The sequence below is a fragment of the Mucor velutinosus genome (genome assembly GCF_035048745.1).
Source record: "Mucor velutinosus strain NIH1002 chromosome Unknown tig00000041, whole genome shotgun sequence".
Taxonomy (NCBI): Eukaryota; Fungi; Mucoromycota; class Mucoromycetes; order Mucorales; family Mucoraceae; genus Mucor; species Mucor velutinosus.
The window spans coordinates 3,918,899-3,939,119 of record NW_027041905.1 but is presented as its reverse complement, the minus strand read 5'-3'; the positions used below and the strand labels follow the sequence as shown (position 1 = coordinate 3,939,119).

General features: G+C 42.6%; 7 protein-coding genes across 7 annotated transcripts; 6 read left to right on the top strand and 1 right to left on the bottom strand.

The window, feature by feature from the left end:
- Nucleotides 1-117: 117 nt before the first annotated feature.
- On the top strand, nucleotides 118-2,061 carry ATC70_001494 (uncharacterized protein; the record flags this gene model as incomplete). The annotated part of the gene is made up of 7 exons (XM_064820889.1): nucleotides 118-224; nucleotides 280-411; nucleotides 466-596; nucleotides 658-866; nucleotides 929-1,034; nucleotides 1,092-1,818; nucleotides 1,878-2,061. The coding sequence occupies 7 exons, from the start codon at nucleotides 118-120 to the stop codon at nucleotides 2,059-2,061; spliced, it is 1,596 nt and encodes a 531-aa protein (XP_064684809.1).
- A 401-nt stretch (nucleotides 2,062-2,462) lies between these two features.
- On the top strand, nucleotides 2,463-4,190 carry irc3_2 (putative ATP-dependent helicase IRC3; the record flags this gene model as incomplete). Its single annotated transcript, XM_064820888.1, has 5 exons — nucleotides 2,463-2,465; nucleotides 2,525-2,732; nucleotides 2,791-3,566; nucleotides 3,639-3,756; nucleotides 3,817-4,190. The coding sequence occupies 5 exons, from the start codon at nucleotides 2,463-2,465 to the stop codon at nucleotides 4,188-4,190; spliced, it is 1,479 nt and encodes a 492-aa protein (XP_064684808.1).
- Nucleotides 4,191-4,264: 74 nt separating this feature from the next.
- On the bottom strand, nucleotides 4,265-6,283 carry ATC70_001492 (uncharacterized protein; the record flags this gene model as incomplete). Its single annotated transcript, XM_064820887.1, has 4 exons — nucleotides 4,265-5,414; nucleotides 5,474-5,508; nucleotides 5,566-6,063; nucleotides 6,131-6,283. 4 exons carry the CDS (start codon nucleotides 6,281-6,283, stop codon nucleotides 4,265-4,267), a joined length of 1,836 nt encoding a protein of 611 aa, XP_064684807.1.
- A 411-nt stretch (nucleotides 6,284-6,694) lies between these two features.
- On the top strand, nucleotides 6,695-9,861 carry ATC70_001491 (uncharacterized protein; the record flags this gene model as incomplete). Its single annotated transcript, XM_064820886.1, has 8 exons — nucleotides 6,695-7,199; nucleotides 7,323-7,481; nucleotides 7,540-7,589; nucleotides 7,643-7,757; nucleotides 7,810-7,908; nucleotides 7,977-8,129; nucleotides 8,186-8,905; nucleotides 9,011-9,861. 8 exons carry the CDS (start codon nucleotides 6,695-6,697, stop codon nucleotides 9,859-9,861), a joined length of 2,652 nt encoding a protein of 883 aa, XP_064684806.1.
- A 156-nt stretch (nucleotides 9,862-10,017) lies between these two features.
- Nucleotides 10,018-13,101, top strand: PET8_1 (S-adenosylmethionine transporter; the record flags this gene model as incomplete). The annotated part of the gene is made up of 6 exons (XM_064820885.1): nucleotides 10,018-10,819; nucleotides 10,877-10,926; nucleotides 10,990-11,203; nucleotides 11,260-11,406; nucleotides 11,461-12,162; nucleotides 12,218-13,101. 6 exons carry the CDS (start codon nucleotides 10,018-10,020, stop codon nucleotides 13,099-13,101), a joined length of 2,799 nt encoding a protein of 932 aa, XP_064684805.1.
- Nucleotides 13,102-17,564: 4,463 nt separating this feature from the next.
- ATC70_001489 (uncharacterized protein) lies at nucleotides 17,565-19,031 on the top strand (the record flags this gene model as incomplete). The annotated part of the gene is made up of 2 exons (XM_064820884.1): nucleotides 17,565-18,129; nucleotides 18,205-19,031. 2 exons carry the CDS (start codon nucleotides 17,565-17,567, stop codon nucleotides 19,029-19,031), a joined length of 1,392 nt encoding a protein of 463 aa, XP_064684804.1.
- A 262-nt stretch (nucleotides 19,032-19,293) lies between these two features.
- ATC70_001488 (uncharacterized protein) lies at nucleotides 19,294-20,163 on the top strand (the record flags this gene model as incomplete). Its single annotated transcript, XM_064820883.1, has 3 exons — nucleotides 19,294-19,408; nucleotides 19,478-19,674; nucleotides 19,732-20,163. 3 exons carry the CDS (start codon nucleotides 19,294-19,296, stop codon nucleotides 20,161-20,163), a joined length of 744 nt encoding a protein of 247 aa, XP_064684803.1.
- Nucleotides 20,164-20,221: the final 58 nt, after the last annotated feature.

Below are 20,221 nucleotides of genomic sequence, written 5' to 3'. Positions count from 1 at the left end.
ATCGCTCTTCTGAGTCTCAGTGACGAGTAGTAGGAAAAAGAACATGCCTTTCCAAACAAGTGCTCACTTTTATTTTTTTCTCTCTCTTTTCTTCCACAGTTCATATAATCTGCTAATATGGATAATATCGACGACCTTATTCTTTCATTAACTGATAAACAAGCTGAAGATGCCAGAAGAAGAGATCACGCGTCAAACAGATCATCCAAGAAATCTAAGAAATAGTGAGTTGTATATCTCGCAAATCTGTTCTGGTATTGATTGTGTATATGGCAACAGCTTATCAGAATCTGAAGACGATGAAGGTGCTTATTCAGATGAGGACGATGTAGGCATTGACGACGACGAGGATATGGAGGACATTGATGAATATGGTCCTGATTTGTACAAAGACGAAGACGATCGCAGAAGGTTTACGATACATTGAACGAGAAAAAGGACTACGCACTGACAATGTCTCGACAGATTACAGGCACTTCCTGAAGTTGAAAGAGAAAGAATTCTTGCTGAGCGTTCAGAAGAAAGACAGAGAAATTTGGAGCGTCTTGAAGTCAGAAAATTGCTTAAAGATGGACGCAGAGATGATGCCACCAGACGTAAGCCTTGCACATTCCTTGACAAGGTTGCAATAGCGCTAATGAGTGTCCATCGTTGTAGGTTCCACCCGTTCAAAAGGGAGCGGCACATCCAGCGCACTCTCAGAATTGACGAGACGCAGAGAGGAAAAGAATAAAGTGAGAAGCAAACGCCATCGCCGTGATTCACCCAGCCCAGACAGAAAGAGACGTAGAAGATATGGCGATCAGAGCGATTACGAGTACAGTGGAGAGGAATACAATGATTCAGAGGAAGAGACTGAAAAGAAGGTATTATGGCGGCTGTTGCTTTCCACACGTCGCGGCATGATTCTAAATGACATTTGCTACAGGCGAAAAAAAGAACACCCAATTTGGAAGAGATTCAGTCAGTCTCTGTCTCAAGAAACATGATTGAGAAATGGATCTTTGCCCCCTTTTTTGAGAATACAGTCATTGGTATAATATCAGGATGCTTACCATTGCAGTAATTTCAATTACTTATGTCTTGAACAGGCTGTTTTGTACGTTTATACATTGGCCCTGATCCACAAAAGAAGGTGCCCGTTTATAGACTGTGTCAAATCATCGATGTTGTCCCATGGCACAAGACATACAAAATAGGCGAGAGCACCCATAGCAACAAGGCCCTCAAAGTCAAGCACGGTAAAGCAGAGAAGGATTTCCCCATGGATATTGTGTCAAATCAACCCGTCACACAGCAAGAATTTACTCGCTTCCTAACAACACTGGAGAGTGATCGTGTCCGTGTGCCTACCATTGATCAAATCGAGCAAAAGGCAGCAGACCTGAAGCAAGCCAAGGAGTATGTATTGAATGACAAGGAGGTGAATGAAATGATTGAAAAGAAGAAGGCTGTCAAGGGTTCATCTGTCAATGCAGCCATGGAGAAGGCTCAATTGCTTGCTCGTTTGGAACACGCCAAAGCACACAACGAAGTTGAAAAAGTACTTAAATTGTCAAGAGACTTGAAGGAATTGGAAGAGAGAATTGCGCTTGCTGAAGGTGCGCATCAAAATGTGTGGGCTGATATCAATAGCAGAAACAGAAACAGAGATAGAATTGAAGTCCATGAAGCTGAGCGTCGTGCAACTGAAGCTAGAAGAAGAGCACTGTTGGAGAATACGAAGGCTGCTGCTGCTGCTGCTGCTGCTGCCGCTGCCTCCAGTCAACCTGAAGGTGTCTCCTCAGCGACCACAACCGCATCCACTATCAAAGAAACGTAAGTACTTATGAGATGTTGAGTTATCTACTTGACTGACACACTTCGTTATCACTCAGAGCTACTGATTCATCTTTAATGCCAATGGAGAAAACCGGCAGACCTTTAGCCAAGTTGATCACATTGAGCAAGCATGCATTAAATGTTGGTGAGGCTACATCTTATCAGACTGAATACGAAAAGCTTGTTAGTAAGGTAGCCATGGAGGTTCGTATTGAGCTTTTGGAAGATAGCCCGGCATGATACATCTGTAACATATATATATATATATATATATATCGTGAATAAAGCTTATTCAAATTATCATGATGGATGGCATTCCTCAAAAATGTAGACATTTGATTGCGACATGCTCTTTCTTGAAAGGGTGGATTCCATGTACAGAAACAATTAAACTGGCTGATTATACAGTTTAATATTATTTCTGTGTCTCGACATGTACGCTTGTATTTTGTGGTTCTCATGTTTGTGTATTGAAGCATGACACTATGATTTCAATCCATTCAAAGCATGTGTGACTTTATTGGCGACTCAAATAAATAGATTGTCATTCACTCTGTCTGTTGTATTTCATGTTTATATCACTTTAATACTACCTCTTCCATTTCACCTCCACCTCTTTTGCATTACACTGTACTAACTCAATGGTAAAACTCATCATTTACATACACGCTTGAGCCAACGCACATCTCACATCTGAACACAGGCTGTAGTTACTCAAGACATCAAAATATCATGTCATAACAGTGTTATCAAGGGCCATGGTGCCAAGTCCAACGACGGCCATCCATGGAGAAACTGGAAAATAACGCTGGTTGCCATGGATGGAGAACGAGAGGTCAAGGGCAAACTGGCCTTGATTCTGGACCACGTTGAGTACATTCTTCATCCCACATTCGAAGAGCCACGCAGAGGTGTGTCTTTTCTACATCAGTGAAAAAGTGCTGGATACTCATAGTCATTTGTTTCTAGTCAAGAAAGAGGAACCTTACGTTTTGCAGGAAAAGGGATGGGGAGAATTCGACATGCGAGTCGTCTTGTACTTTACAGACAACATCACTGATCCGCAGGTGCTCTTGTTTGACTTGAACTTTGCATTAGCATCTTATTCCATTACACACAGCATCGAGTTTCCCAATGCATCGCCAGAGCTCGTTAAATTACTGTCCAGAGACCCTTCTTCAGCATCTGCTTCCGCCGCAGCGTCAGTAGCATCAACGCCTCGTAAAGGAGGAAAGAAACCTGCTCCCAGCACTTGCACCAGTGAAATCAGACAAGCGAAAAAGAAGCCCCTCAGTTCCAGTCCACACAGCAAAACTGCCAAAAAGGCGAAACCAGACACCAAATACACCGCATCTGTTTCGTCCAAGAAATCAAGGAAATCCTCTACATCCTCCTCTTCACCTGCACCTGTGTTTGCCCATGTAGGGGCAGCAGCAGCTACACCACAATCTCCTGTCTATGACCAACCATCCCCCTCCGATTACTCTACCCATTCTTCACCGTCCCTCATTGCCACATCCACACCGGATCGTCCCCCTGAAGAAGAAGAAGAAGAAGAAGAAGAAGAAGAAGAAGAAGAAGTTGAAGAAGAGCCGACGAAAGCAATGCACAGCCGGCCTTCCTCAGACAGTTCTTCCAATCGACTCATTGATCACACGTACAAAATAGCAGATGTCTACAACCTAAATCCGATTCATCATGCCAAATTAGACAAGCTGTTACGAGATAAATGGGATATTCCAGATGTAAGTCAGGCTGACCCCTTTGCGTGTCATGTTGAAACTGAATGATTTTTGTGTGTGTGTGTGTGTGTGTAGATTAATATGATGGAATTAGCGAAAAGAATATATAGAATGTCACCAGAACAGACGACAGAATTTAGAAGCTTAATATTTGACAATACACCAGAGGGCATGAAGACGGTGATTGATCCAGGTGTGTACCAGTAGCAATGAGCATTTCATAGGATAGAATGGCTAATGTATACTGTGTTAGATGGCAATGTAGGCATCGACCTCTATTCACTGGGAAAACCGCTGTTGGAGAAATTGTGGGATTTTTTAGCAGACATGGCATCCGATGACAATGAATCGTTTACATCACAAGATCACCATGAAAGCGACCTGGAATTTGACAGCGATGTTGAGTTGGGAGAATACAAAAGCGACGACAATGGCAACAGCCATTACACAGACATGAATGAGCCTGGCTATTTTCATCAAAGTGACATGGAAAGCGATTACACGGATCCACATACCAACCACAAACAAACCAATGGGTATCACCCTTATGCACACCCTGCTGCTGCTACTGAGAATGGATACCACGATAATTCAGACATGGATATACAGGACGATGATGATTACTGATCCGCATCTTTTTTTTTTTATTTATGGCAGAAGGACAGATGCGTATAATAAAGAACAAAGGTACCAGCCCTCGCTTAGGTTGACATCGATTTCCAACTGTTCTTTATGCTGTTGCGAGCATAATAGTAGGACGATGGTAGCATGAGCTCTTTTTTGCTGATTGTTTGCTGATGCAGAAAGAGTTCCTTTTCAGTGAGCGGTATGCTAGTGAGGTATGCAGACGATGGTGGAGCTGATCCGAGCGAGCCAAGTGTGGATGAGGATGATGTCGAGTAGGATGATTTGTCACTGTTGATTGATCCGGATCGGCTTAGTGTAGATGATCGCTGTTGTTGCTGTAGCGCCACCTCCAAATCACTGATTCTTGATTTGGCTGCTGTTAGTTGCTTTTGAAGCTCACAGTAACAAGTCAGAGTGTTGTTGGATGGCGCACCACTGCAACTGTAAGCATGCCATGATGGATTTGGCTTGATTTGTTGATGTTGCTGCTGCTGCTGCTGCTGCTGCTGTGTTAAATGCTCAATCTGTTCTTTTAGCAGTGTGTTGTCCTTTTGCACATGTGATAATGCCAATACCAGATCCTCGATCTGCTGATGTAGTACCCGTGTTTCATCGCCCTTTGTTTGTTGCTCCTGTAGATCCATAGCAGATGTTGCTGGCTTTGATCTTTTGATTGTACCAAACCAGCCTTTAGGTCGCTTGCGTGATTTGCCATCAGTGGATGGCTTGGGTATATGTTGCTTCTTGCTTATGCTGTTATTCCTCAGAATAGTGTACTGTTCCTCCAATGCGTCTAGTTTGCTCCTTGTCACAATGTCTCTGTACTCGACTGAATGTTGGATAACGGCATCAAAGCTATTTAGAAAAGGTGTCATCAATTGTGTCGATAGATAATTCATGACGTCTTCAAATTCGGTGAGGGCGACAATAGGATGCGTTGATTTCTTGAGCAAAGCGAGTGCTATCCGCATGACAGTTTCAGTAACACCTTCAGCCAACATGATGTCGTATATGCGAAAGATGAGCGGAAGCGGTAATATGTAAGCAAAGACAGTAAGAAACCATTGTGAGGCATACATTTGAGGATGGATGCCCTGAGCGCTCAAGAAGGCATGTAGCTCAGGTATTTGCTCCAGTAACAGCACATCGAATTGGAACAAGCAGAGGTGAAGCCCTTCCATTCTCAGCGTGAAAAGTGTTCTCAGTCCGTAGGTCTCCATCAGACTGCATGTTGCGCGTTAGTATCCATAAATCAGGCATAAATCAATTTCATGAGCCATTACCGTACAAACACACAAAACGCATCTTCCTCGGACATCTACAGAATAGATGAGACCACGGCGATACACAGGCCATCCACCCTATATGTACTTACTTGAAGTAGTAAGGGACCCACCAAGAATGCAAGGCCCTGACAATAACCCACATCCGCATCATACAGACTATAAGCACGCAATACACGTTCCAGTGCCCTTTGTCCGCTCTCTTGACCAAACATGTCTGAATGTGGAAACGTCCTTGATACATCTCGCTGGATCAGCTTTTCATACGGTGAGGGTTCATTCTTCAATTGACGATACAAGGGCTCCAAATGTAAGGCGTGGGCGCTGGATAGCGCTTTCCATACAGCGCCTCGCATGTGGGTAGGTTGAATGCCTGCCCTGAGTTTTGTTATCAACAAGACATTGAAAGATGGTTCTCTATTGGGGTAGGTGTCAGCCACAGCTAACCAAAAGGTCTCGTCTTGCTGCTGTTGCTGTTGATCACAACTCGCATCTCGTTTTTTGCATGGATCCACTGTAAGTGCATGATTTACTCCTTGAATATCATCATCATAGACAAGTAGATCAAGGGGATTCCTGTCATTGTGAAGCTAAATGGCATTACAAATGTCAATGATTGCATCAAGAAGAGCAGAGATTCATATGGGCTGAATATACCTGATACTCTCTAGGTTGCAATGAGAGTGTGGCAAGTGTAGAATGCAACTGATTCATATCATTGGCGGTGGGATAAATACCAAGTGTGTCAAATGATTTTGCTGCCATGTCTCTATTGTATTCAAATGTCCTGCCCCTGGTTTTGGAATTCATGTTGTATAGTGATAAAATAGCAAAAAGATAAAACTGGTTCAATCAAAAACACATACAGATACTGTATTTATATTAGAAAAAAAAAAAGGTTCATTTGTATGATGGCATATCATTTGAGTTGCCATGGGTACCGTCGACAGCATGAAGTGACCCAATGCTGGTTCAATCTCAGTGCTGTTTTAGTGTGTAATGCAATGTTTGGATCGTACAAAATGTTACCATATTTGTATGCAACTTGGAAAGAAAAAAAAAAGCTCCTTTATGAAAAATTTCTTCTAGTATAAAGGGGATTCTATCCCCAAGGAGACGCAGCGTGTGTAAGGGAGAGGATTGCAAGTGAGGAGTTCGTAGACGGGATTAGTATAAATACCACCTCTTGCTTGGTTTAATCATTTCAGACATACTGTAACGATGAGACGAATCAGTGTATACGGTCTCTGTGTGCTTCTACTTACTGCTCTTTTGACATGGAGCACACTTGTCCAAGCAGCCATAGCGATACCCAGATCATACATAGTAGAATACAGCACCAACGGCCAGCATAACACCGTTGATTCAGAGCTCGCACCTTACAAAGACTTGTATCAAATTCACCATGTATACTCATCACGACTATTCCATGGCATGTCGTTTACATTGAAAGATGATCCAGCTGTTACTGCGACTTTTGTTGGTGCTGGTATCAACCCAGTATCGTATACTCAAGTCGACAAACTTCATCCAGTGTACACGCATCTGGAGCAACATCCAGTGATCAAGAACATTTACCCTATTTACGAGGTGCCTCGGCCTCAATGGCAGCCAAACCAACGCAATGTCACTTTTCCCTATAGCAATAACGATGTACAGATATACGATATTCATCAAAAGCTCGGCATCCAAGGTCAAGATGTGTTAATTGGTGTTTTGGATTCAGGTAATTTAGATGAGCAGTTTATACCTCCCCTATTTTTTTTTTTTAAATAATCGAGGGATATTTGGTATTATGTTTTTTCCTTATTCATCACCTTTTTTTTTTTCTCTCTAAAAAAAAATACAGGCATCGATTACAATCATCCTGCACTAGGCAAAGGGTTTGGACCAGGTCATAAAGTCAAGGTGGGTAAAAATCTGGTGGAGCCCTCCAATGATGAGAAATTCGGGATTGAATCCTTGGGTGAAGATGATCCGTTTGATCCTTGCACGATAGCCGATTCAGGTAAACCCTAGAGCGTATTCCACACCTTTTCGTGTAGATTAAATGGTGATGCTGATAGGCCATGGCACTCATGTTTCGGGTATCATTGCAGGATATGACCCTGAAAAGGTAGCATCATAATAAACCAATGCAGTGTGATTTGTTGACTCACAGGGTGGTAGAACTTTACTGGCATTGCCCCCAAAGCAAATCTGGCTATATTCCGCGTATTTGGCTGTGAAGGTGGTGCTGGGGAAGATACCATTATTAAAGCCATGGAAATGGCCTACGAAGCCGGTAAGTGATGTATGATTTCAATCTAAAGTTGATGCTCAATTCTTCCTTGCAGGTTGCCAGGTCATCAATCTCAGTCTTGGTATAGAAAATAGTTGGCCTGAAGATGCCATGGCTGTCGTTGCAGAACGTCTAACCAGACAAGGCGTCATTGGTAAGTGTGGTTTAGTGTGCCTGGGTGGATCCTCGATGTACTTATACGGCATCAAACAAACAACACAGTGGTCGGAGTGGCCGGTAATCAAGGCAGTGATGGCATCTACTCTCAGAATTCGCCTGCTTCTGGAAAGCATGTTGTTTCAGCAGCGTCCATTGACAACTCGTTCTATCTCTCCAATGTCGTGCAATTCAGTATCATCACTGATATATATTTCCGTAAGTCTTAGGCAGTTGTCTATTCAACAGGATACTAAACTAGTCAACACCAACAGCCTATGTTCCATCGTCTACCACCACAAGCTTTCCTAATGGCACGATTGCGCCTATTTTATCCGAGGACAGTTCCATTCCCTTTGGCTGCCAGAACGATACGTCCATCACACCAGACAATGCCAAGGGTCAAGTACTGTTTTTAAAGCGAGGCAAATGTACATTCAGTGAGAAACTGGAGAAAGCCAAGCAAATGGGTGCCATTGCCGTTCTTTTTTACGATCCCGATGTTTCATCCAAGGCGGTGGTGGTCGCTAAAACAGAAGAGGGCAATTTACCATGTGCTGGTATCGAGCTCAAGGCAGCCACTCGTCTCATTCAATACATGCAAGAAAACGGCACAGCCAAGCCTATACACATTGGATTCCCAGACGAGCAAAAGATCATCTTTCCTGAAACAGCAGGTCGCATCTCTGAATTCTCCAGCACAGGCCCTAATTACGAGTTGGATCTAAAGCCTTCAGTTACTGGCATTGGAGGCGATGTCTACTCTACTCTACCGTTGCACGTTACTGGTGGCTGGGGTGTCAGATCAGGCACGTCCATGGCCTCTCCGCATGTAGCTGGTGCTGCTGCCCTGTTGGTCAATTACTATGCTCAGCAAAAGATCAAGACGACACCAACGTACATTATGGAACAGTTGCAAAACCACGGTCGACTTATCTTGTCTGATAATGGCAGAATAGAGAATCCAGTGGTGCAAGGAGCAGGGTTGATTCAACGTACGTATGAATATGATCTTTTTTTTTTTTTTTTTTTTTTTTTTTTTTTTTTTTTTTTTTTAGCGTATCTCATGCTCAACCTATCGGTATATTTTACCATACTAGCTTACGATTCCATCATGAGCAAATTGCATATTTCTCCTGCTCAGATCAGTTTCAATGACACCGCGTCCACCACCTACAAGGCACACACAATGGTCATTGTCAATTCAGGAGATGCACTTATCGGCATTGCACTGAGCAACATTCCATCGCAGTCCATTCAATCGTACGCCAACACATCCAGTTTCATTCCAACGGAGCCAGTGATTAAAAACGGCTCTGTCACGGTGGATCTCGACTTTTCATCTACCACCATAAACGTTCCTGCCAACTCTCAAATCGAGGTTACTATCCGAGTCGTTTTACCGGATCCCAACAGCCAGACATACCACTATCAAATGTATGGCGGGTTCATTGCCTTGACCCAGGTCGACACGCAGGAGCGCTTAGCAACTGTGCCTTACTTTGGAATTCTAGGAAGAATGATTGACGTACCTGTTTTTGATCGAGGATACCCTTATCTGGCTGTTTCCAAAGAATCCGATGCCAAGCTGGATCCCATCCACTCCTACGTCTACGACATGAATAGAAAAGTCAGTACCAAGCCAGCTGTCGTGATACGCTTACTGTCTGGCACAGCTCAGATGAACATGGATGTGTATCATTCCAATGGCACATGGATGGGCGCCATGGACGGCGGACCCTGGGTTTATAATCAGCGAAACAAGTTATCGCAGGAGAATTATGACACCAGCATTGCTTGGAATGGAAAGATCGTCGCATCCGATAAGACGATACAAGTGCCAGATGGCGACTACTACATTCAACTAAGGGCATTGAAGCATTTTGGCAACGCTGACAATGCAGTGGATTGGCATGAATGGAAATCAGGATTGATTCAAGTCAAGTCTTGATGCAACGCATTTCGATCGGAATTTTCTATTTTCCATGTCTCTTGTAAATGATAAGGTTAGGCCTTTCCCGAGGAAATAAAGGCTGCATTGCTAGATCCAAAGCGATGCTTCTTTTTTTCGTTTTTCTTTCTCCCTCGTTATATCAATAAACACATCATGAAGATATCCCTACTATCCATTGCTGTACTACTATGTCTGTCCAGTATTCATGCAGAATCACAAGATCAGCAACAAGATGCCTATCTGGCATCCATCATGGCCAACCCCAAATTCAAGCCAAATACACTGGGCAATGTAATTCCCGGCCGATTCATCATTGAATTTGAGCAAGACTACAGAGGATCCTCGCTTGAATTTGTAAACGACATTGAATCAGAAATCGACATCAGTCCTCGCATCAAGATGAACATTGCGCAAGACTACAGCTCATCGCCCTCGCTGTTTCGGGGCGTCTCCATCTCCATTGATCAGCCTAGCAGCACCTTGCAAAAGAGATCCGAGCAAGAGCAGGAACTGCACATGCAGTCTATCCATAACACGGTGCTACGGAAAATATTAGAGCAAAACCGCGTGAAGCACATCTATCCTGTCACTGAGATCCCAAGACCCAATGTCCAACAAATGTCACCCACTATAGACGCCTACGCTATCGATCAAGACAGCCAGATTATTCCAGGGGCACCCACGCTGGAGCTTCCAGACAACGGGCTACCACTGCCATTCTCACATGCCATGACCCAGGTAGACAAAGTGCATGACAAATACAAGGGAAACGGTGTATTGGTCGGAATTATTGATTCTGGTATTGACTATCGTCATCCTGCGTTTGGAAGTGGATTTGGCCCAGGCTATCAGGTGCGATTTGGCTATGATTTGGTGGGCAATCAGTTCAATTCAAGAGATCCGCTTTCGAGAAAACAACAAGAGACTCCTTTAGATACTTGTCTAGATGGAAACGGTAAGAGTTGTCGTCTTTGCTGTAAATGAATTGCAAATCTGATGGACAAATCAACAGGTCATGGAACGCATGTAGCTGGTATTATTGCCGCTAATGACAAGATGTTTGTAAGTATCCTCGCCAATTGAGTAGCTATATGTAGCACCCTATGTTGACCCCACACATGACAGAACTTTACAGGCGTAGCTCCAGAGGTTACGTTGGGTGCTTGGAGAATTTTTGGTTGTGATGGCGCCACTTCAAATGATTTGGTGATTCAAGCGTTGATCAGTGCGCATGAAGCCGGTTGTGATATCATTAATCTCAGTCTGGGAAGCTCCAGTAATTGGGCAGATGATCCCACTGCTATCATTGCAAATCGAGTGGCAGAGAGAGGTTCCATTGGTGAGTGTATTACTGAAAAGAGCGAGGTTTATTGCGTACTAACACACAGGCTACAGTGATTGCTGCTGCTGGTAATGATGGCTTTGAAGGCGCATTTTTCATTTCATCGCCTGCTAGTGGCACTGGGTCTGTGGCAGTTGCATCCATGGATAACGAGTACAACCTTCAACAAGCAGTGCAAGCAGACAACGGTGCAGAGTACCGTAAGTTATCGCATGCAGCAATGTACTCAACCAATAACTAATGCATGCGTATAGCCTATCTATTGTCCAGCACAACCAAGGAATTTCCATCAGGAAAACTAGTCAACTATATCAACTCTGAATCAGCCGAAGACGCCTGTCCAGGCACCAGACCCAACAACTCTCTCAAAGACAAAATTGTGCTTGTTCAACGAGGTAAATGTACATTTGATGAAAAAGCTGACATGGTGGAGCAATACGGCGGTGCTGGTATTGTGGTGTACGATAACCAAGAAGAACCTGGCTTCAAACCACAAACACTGACATCCAAGCTGCCCCTGGCGTCCATCTCGATGAGCGCAGGCAAGGAATTGAAACAAAGGCTCAATACCAACACAACACTGGCCACGGAGGGCATCCAACTTACCTTCAAGACAGCACTGGCGCCTCAGAAAGTACCTACAGCGAGAAAGGTGTCCAAGTTCTCCAGTGTAGGTCCATTGTATGACATGAGCTTGAAACCTGATCTGGGTGGCCCTGGTGGCTACATTTTCTCTACATTGCCCATCCCCAACGGTGGCTATGGTCTGCTATCGGGTACATCTATGGCTGCCCCTTATATTGCAGGCGCATACGCCTTGTTTTTGGAGGCACATGGCAAGAATGTCACTGCTCAGTATCTCAAAGAGCACTTTCAAAACTATGCAAAACCTTCCACAACTACTCATGGCATCTATCTCGATAATCCAGCTCGCCAAGGCGCAGGCTTGATTCAATGTAAGTGTTCCTCATTTGATTTAAAGCACGGCAATTCTAACGCTTGCCATCACAGTGCTGGATACAATTCACCAATCTGTGCATGTCTCTCCTGGATCCCTCAGTTTCAACGACACTGCCAACATCAAGCCTCAAACACTCAAAATCACTAACCCATCGAACCGCTCAGTCACCTACAGTGTCAGCCATCATCCCAGCCTCGCCATTTCACCTTACAATACAACACTGCAAGGCTTTGCACCTCTGAATCCTCCTCAATACGCTGCTGAAAAGGTCAAGGCAGATATCGAGCTCTCATTCACACATGTCACATTACGACCTGGACAATCGGCTAACTTGAACCTAACCGTTAAACGCATTGGAGGCAATCATGTAGATCAGCCCTACCCCATCTATGGTGGATTCGTTGAATTCTCTCCTGTCAACAATTCTGCGCTGAGATCTATCCATGTGCCTTACGTCGGTATCCGAGGCTCCCTTGCTGAACTTCCCATCTTTGATAACGGATTCCCTCGACTCTTGTTAACCAACAGCACGCTCTTGTTTGAGAAAGAGGTGGGCAATGGAAAGACCATTGTTGGTTTTGTCATTGAGCGATCCAGCTTTCTCTCGTCGTTTGTCACATCCACTTTCCGTTTACTCACGGGTACATCTTATATCGTCACTGAAGTGTTGGATGCCAATATGACCGAGATTGGTGTGTTCTCAGAAGACAGTTACTTGTCGAGAAATACATTGCAAGAGCAAGATTTCATCTTTACACAACGTTGGAATGGTACTGTCATCCCCACGGGATCGGATAGCAATGTCGTAGAGGCAGAGGCAGTGAAGCCTGGGCTTTACTTTTTGAGATGGAAGGCATTGAAGCTCATGTCAGATGCTTCTCGTCCTGAGAGCTGGTTTACAAAGGTGTCTCCACCTATCTTGATTAGAAACTAGACAGATTAGATTGTTAATAAAATTACTGAATACAATGTACAGACAGATTCTTTGCCCGAGACTCATGCGATCAGCACTTTAATCAGGGGAGTTTGTATTGATGAGTTGAGCTAAAGGCTAATCATTAGAAGCGTTTAGAGAGACGGTTAGGAGGAGGATTAGGCTGTAGAAAAAAACAAGTCCATGACATTAGCAACAGGTAAATGTTTGATCTGCTATACAGTCAAAAGAGAAAAGCTTACATCAATGTGTATTATATAGTGAAAAGAAGAGAAAGAGAGAAAACACCAACAGTGGTTACATACATGATCAGATTCAGCATACAAAACCTTCAAGTGACATTGACTTTGGCAAAGACAACATGCGTTTCATTATAAAAGTGCCTATCGTTTAAAACGATACTCATCAAAGATCAATCTTGTGAGACATAGCCTACCAAGCCGGATTGATCACTCAGTTTGACAATGAGAGAAAGTTGCAAATCCTAAATGAATCTCTCACTTCAACCTCGTTTTGTGAGCATGCATTTGAAGATAAAACTGCTTATCGAGCAGAAGAAGGAAAGCACAAGGTTGATTTACAAGCGATGCTGGTGCAGGCACTGTCGATATTGCCTCATTCGTAGCCACCAAAGCCTTGGAAGAGAACAAAAGTTTCCCACGATGCCAACTGACTACTGATACTGGTGAACGATGTGGATCAACGTATCTTGACGAGAGGATGAAAGAGCTGCTCATGAGAGTCTTGTTCAGGCCCAATGACAAGACCATTTACCACTCGGAAGAACAGAAACAAGAGTTTGGTAAGCTTGGATTCATTGACTACACTGCTGAGGAAAGAAAGGAGCTTGATATCATCGTCGCTGATGTATTGAAGCAATTCAAAGAGGAACAGGGTTTGAAGGTAGAAATCAGCACTATCAGGACATTCACCAGACTTCATTTAACAAGTCGAACTTGTTTTTTTTTTGTAGTACAGTTTTCCTGCTTCAGCCTCTTGTGAGAACATTGATCAAACGCCAACTAAAAGCAGTAGTGATAATGATACTGAGTCAGAGGGCTCTTATTCTTCTTCTGATAAAAAACGATGGAGACAAGAGCGAGAAAGAGGTGGAGGAGGAGGAGGGATAAGGCAAAAAAGAAAATAACCCTCACCGAGAAAGCGGTAAAACACGCAACAACTATAGTAAGATTCTTTACTACTAGAGCCAAATTTTAGTTACCACCTTATAATTTCGTACCTCAACGTTGTTCAAAAAGATGGTATTCCAAGCTATTAGCGAGGCCATATACGTAGAACATCCAACTTCTGAGACTGGTCAGAAGCTTCTTCAAGTTCCCTATGAAACAATGCGAAATCTAGTCCTTGCCCGTAGCAAAGCGAAGGTGCAAAACCATAGTGTTCAACAAGTAGCAAATTCGGCTTTCATTTCCATTATTAATAAGCTTACCAACAACAAAACGCATCAAAATTTGCATGAATTAACCTTACCAAAATCAGTATGCCTTCTATTCAAACTAGAAATTGCACAGGTTGCAGACCCCCCCCCCTCCCAGAATATTCCAACTGCCAAAGATGTGATACATAATACCGTCTATAAAGCAATACATAACCAAATTTGACAGCTTTCAAGCCTTCATACCTTGAAATGTAGACCATTCTGAGCCACCGGAATCACGCCAAACAGTTGTACTTGAGTAGTAGTAACTTCTCGACACCTTTGCTCAACTTTTTGGGACCAAAAAAAACATGATGAAAAATCGACCAAAAAGCATGTGGTACCCCTCATGGTTTTCATCGAAACTCAAACGATCGCATTTTTCACCTTGAAAATGAAGACTTTTACTATGGTATATATTAAATCAAAATGTTTCTCTCAATTCAAAGCAATCTCTGAAACCACTTTTGTGAGGCCTTCATATGCAAAATTTCGACGTTTTTGGCCAAAAACCTCATTTCGTATTTTCTAAAATTGCTCAAAAAGTTCAGTCAAAACATCTATTTTACTTGGCACCATTGGAAACGCCTTGAAACGTACTCCAAGAATGTGTTAGGAAGCGTTGGATGTTCACCTCAATTTATATAGTCGAATCATTCAGAATAGATTTTAGAAGTCGAAAAAAGCCAATGTTGAGCAGAAAAGTTTTTTTGAGTTTTAATTCATCCTTGCCCTGCTGGCTAACCAAAATGCCTTTTTGATGATAACAATGGTGGTTGGGATGCTGATTAAATGAGGGTCATGAATTTAAAATAACAATCGCTTAGCTTGAATACTTTACTTTGCTTTTGTTTGTAGTTTCTCTCTATAAAGATGTCTTTGCAATGACATTCTCTCAAAAAAAAAAAAAAAAGTCTCTATAGACCTTGAAGTCCTGTATTTTCGCATGGTCTGCTTTCTATCGCCATCTCAGAGGCACCATCAACGAACGATATGTCAATTCTACTATCAGAAAACGTGGCACAAAGGGAGAATGTGGGGTACCAATGCTGCAAAGACATAGGTTCGAGATATATCTCAGAGATACCACCAAATCAAAAACTTCTCGACGAATCTATTTTGATATCCACTTGTGTACGAAGAGCAGCGAGATTCTTTTTAACGCTCAAATGAAGCCCAAAGTTACTGGCAATTATCTCTAATTTTGCCTTCCTGACAGCCTTTTAGTATCAAATGTTCTTGGAGACAATGCCATGTTGATGATTCCGGAAAGCTTAGTTAATTATGTTTTTGCTTGAGATCCACAATAAGTATGCCTTGAATTGCTCCACACAGGTACAATACCTATTCGATGTTCAACAGCAGCCATCGCAACGCATTTACACATCCTTATCCACCTTTTTTTTTTTTTTTTTTTTTTTTTTTGCTTGGTCTGATGATTTGATACTTGCTCTGCTTAATCTCGCGATTTGCTGATATTGTTGAGACTCTCCTGGCATGATATCTTGCATGAAAAGGCTTGAATGACATTTGGGAGACGTTCAAAAATGTGTATTCATCAGCCTTCATGCTTTGGTAGCACATGCATCAAATGTTGGATTTAAGGTTTAGTAACAAGGACAGCAAGAAATGTCAGCAGACATAAAATGAAGAAAAGGATCAGCTCATTAAGCATCTTGAATAAATTGATATCAAATATAATAACTCATCATTGAAATTGGATTACATAACAAAAAAGTACCTGAATCAATTTGTCGATCCCTTACATTATTATGACCATGGCTCGTGCGGATGAAAAATAGAGGTTACCCTTGCCTGCTTGATAATTGCCTGTTTGTGAATCGACAAGAAAAGGGTCTTTGTCTCTCTCTCTCTCTCTCTCTCTCTCCATCATGTCATTTGCCAAGCTCTACTAGTATACAAATCTATAAATAAAAAAAGAGGCTCGTATTCAATGCCAACCAACAACAAGGTAGACACAAAACATTGCTCCAAAAATAGTATCAGTATCTGTCCAATTTCGACCATGATTCGTACATTTAGTCAAGATGAATGCTTTGATGTATAATTCAAATGAAAACAAGCAGTACACTCTGCATTCAGGAGAGAGAGAGAGAACTGTATGTGTGCGTGTGTCAGATTAAAAGGGTGAACTTTATGCATGAATCGCACGTTTGTGTTTTCATTCTTATGTGTGTATACAGCAACAACAACATGGTTTCTTATAGAAATATTGCTGATAGCCAGCAGTGATGTCACATTGAGCTTCAAGGTGTATGTGTTTATATGCTATTATAAGCTTTGATCCAATCCGGCTTTACACTTTGATTTGGATAAACCCATTTGTCAATAGGATGTGCGATAAATGTACTGTACACATGGAAGAAAGATGCGATCGGAAGTCAATGCTTAAAAATATCATCAGAAGGGTTAAAAAAAAAAAAAAGGAGATATCCTTACCCTTCCTTCTTTCTTTAGATGCTCTACTCTGAAATTGGCTTAGATGATGAAATATGCATAAAGAAATGTTAGGTTAGAATCATTTGATATGATTGTATGCTACACAAGAAAAAGACGCTTTATTTCAACTCAGTGATATTTTGAATGGATTCTTTTGAGCAAAAGGGAGAACTGGAAAAGCGGCAGAATCAACAACAAGAGAGAGAGAGAGAGAGAGAGAAAGAGAAGCTATTCCAAAACAGACGTATTGCCCCTCTCCATCCATCTTGTATCGTGGAGAAAAGCTTCTCCCCTTGCTTTGCTCCTCCCCTAAATTTGGTGCAAAATGTATGGTTCTCCTTGATTCTAATTCCCAGCCTTTTGTTTATATGCTGCTTTTACTATAAAAGCATAAAACTAATTAGCATTTGATTCTCTCGTTCTTTTTTCTCTCTTTCTTTACCAAAACTCTCTTTTCAAATCTTTCGTGCTGGCTCACGTTACCGTATATATATACATACTCACATAAAACCAAACCCTTTCCCATTCCAAAATCCTTTATTCTTCCTAGCAAAACACAATACAAATGATGAGCATTACCATGAATAAACCTTATCCTACTTCAACAAGCGCAACCAGAAGAAGAACACACCTCAAACCAAGTCAAGTTGCTGTATTACAAGAGACATTTGTTACAAATACGCTGCCTGACGCTGCTGTTCGATCTCAATTAGCTCATGAGTTGGATGTCAGTGAACGTACTGTTCAAATATGGTTCCAAAATCGACGAGCAAAGGCTCGCAAATTGGAAGCAAGTAGTGGTGGTTCCATGTCTTCACTTGTGCCCAATGTTCGCACTGGTTGGATTGAACTACCAAAGCCAATTCAGCAACAACAACAACAACAACAACAACAACAACAACAGCACCACCATCATCATGACCGTCATCCACGTCAATCCGAACATCCATCATCAGATCAACCCAACCCCTTCCGCTCTTTCATGACAACTGACACTTTTGAAAATGAGCCAACCATCAAACGTAGACCAAGATCATGTTCCAAGCCTGAAAAGACGACCACTTTTTTACTATCAACGCCACCTCAAAGAGCCATGTCGGAAGGCATGGGCCGAGTTGAAACAAATCAAGGTACATCTCTCTCTCTCTCTCATTTTACCCCTTAAACTCGTCTCTTTTTTGATGCTAATCTTTTTCACATTTCAGATGCTAAACCAATCGTTTCATTTCCTGTTCAGGGCATCCGCATTGGTACCTGGGCAAGATTTGCAAGACAAATTAGCAGCAAGGAATGGGATCTATTCTGCTTTAGTGATCCTTCTGTACGCCAGTTGATCTGGCAAGTTCAAGACGGTGGCCATCAATTCAGAATCGAGGTTGATTTCGAGAATATCCATCAAATCAGATTGGGTCAAATCCAAAATGACATTGGCCAACTTGATATCGAGATTGAGCCTAAATCCATCATTTCATTCTCTATGCGTAGAAATAGCATTGATCAAGATTGGGTGCGTTGCAATGATTTCACTGAAAACCAACAGGCAAGCAGCTTTGAAGCCGGCTCTCATGCTCTCCAGGGTTCCCATGATAATCTCCGACAATCTCTTTTGGAACTGATCTCTCAAGCTCCTGACCTGGCTGCCAAGCTTGTCATCGTTCCAGACAACAACTATCTTTGTCGCGACTTGACAATATCCCCGTCAGCTACGCCTGAACCATCCTTCAGCAACATGAATTCAGTTGCTGCTGCTACTGCGGCTGCGGCTGCTGCTGCATCGTGGTTGGTTGATCCTGCCAAGATCTCTTGGAACCCCTATCCCCAACAACAGCAGTATGAGCAACAACAACAACAACAACAACAACAATATCAACAGCAATATCAGCAGCAACCGTCATCTTATGATGCATCCTTCTCGTGGCCACATTGGAACATGCTCCAGCAACAACAGCAAGATCCAGACCACGCACAGCATCACTTGCTGGCCAGTCAGCAACATGATCCCAGTAGTGTTGATATAAACAATTTCTTGTAACTCATGGTAAAATTGCTCTTGATAGTGTAGTACTGTTTCAAAATTCTCTCGAAATAAAATATGAATTTAGCCAGTTGTTTAAATTGCTGTTTGTTTGTTTGCGTCTGCTTTGCTTTGCTTTGCTCTGCTTTGCTTTCATTAGTGAAAGGCACCCAATCACACAATGATCACAACAGTCCGCGCGACATGATCCGTGTCTCCTTTGAGCGTGTTGCAGGCGCGCAATTGAAAATTCTTTCTTTCCATAACGTCTTTTGCAAGCATGTCTCAATTCAATGATTCGCACCGACTATTCATGCAATCCATGCTATCAAAGAAGATGGTAACCGAGCAAGAGGCCATGCATATCTATGCAAAGGTATGCGATGCCACATCCCGTAAGTAACAAGCTACACTTTCCATACAAATGTCATGCTAAATGCCCCTTTTCCTCATCCTTTTTGCAGGACCAGCAGACGTAGATTTTTCTTCATTCGTTTCTGTCCTGAACAAAGAATTGGACAAATTGGATTACTCTCTCAGATTATCTCGAAATGAACAGAATGGCATCATGTATGTGATCATGGTCAACACAAATCAAGATTCAGCAACAGAGCTCGCCACACAATACACTGCCATTGAGATGGCATATATCCGCGAACTGGTACACAATTGACATCTAGCACACAAGCAGAACACTGTGATTAATGCTGTAGCATAGTTTGATCTGATCATCAATGCAGACGACGAGAATTTCGGCACATCTTCCAGAACAGCTTTGCAGTTAGGCGGTAAAATGACACCAAAACTAGCTTCCAGAGACGTTCAGACATTGCTCGACAAACTACTAGACGATGGATGGATCGGCTTGCAGAAGGGCTGCTACTTTTTAACCACACGTTCCATTGCAGAGCTACAGGACTATTTCAAGCAACTGTATGGCGAGCGTATTCTGGAATGTATCTTTTGCTTAGACATGGTGACTATGGGCGAACATTGCGCCAATGCTCAATGCAGTGTCCGACTTCACAAGCACTGTGCAGACAGTCAATTCAACAACTCTGCTGATCCCAGATGTCCCAGTTGCAGTAGTAGATGGTCTAGAGAAAACACATTTGGTCTTGGTTTACCAGATAACGAGGAAGATGCTTGAGTATTTATTATATCCCTCTCTCTCTCTCTCTCTCTCTCTCTCTCTCTCTCTTAGCTGT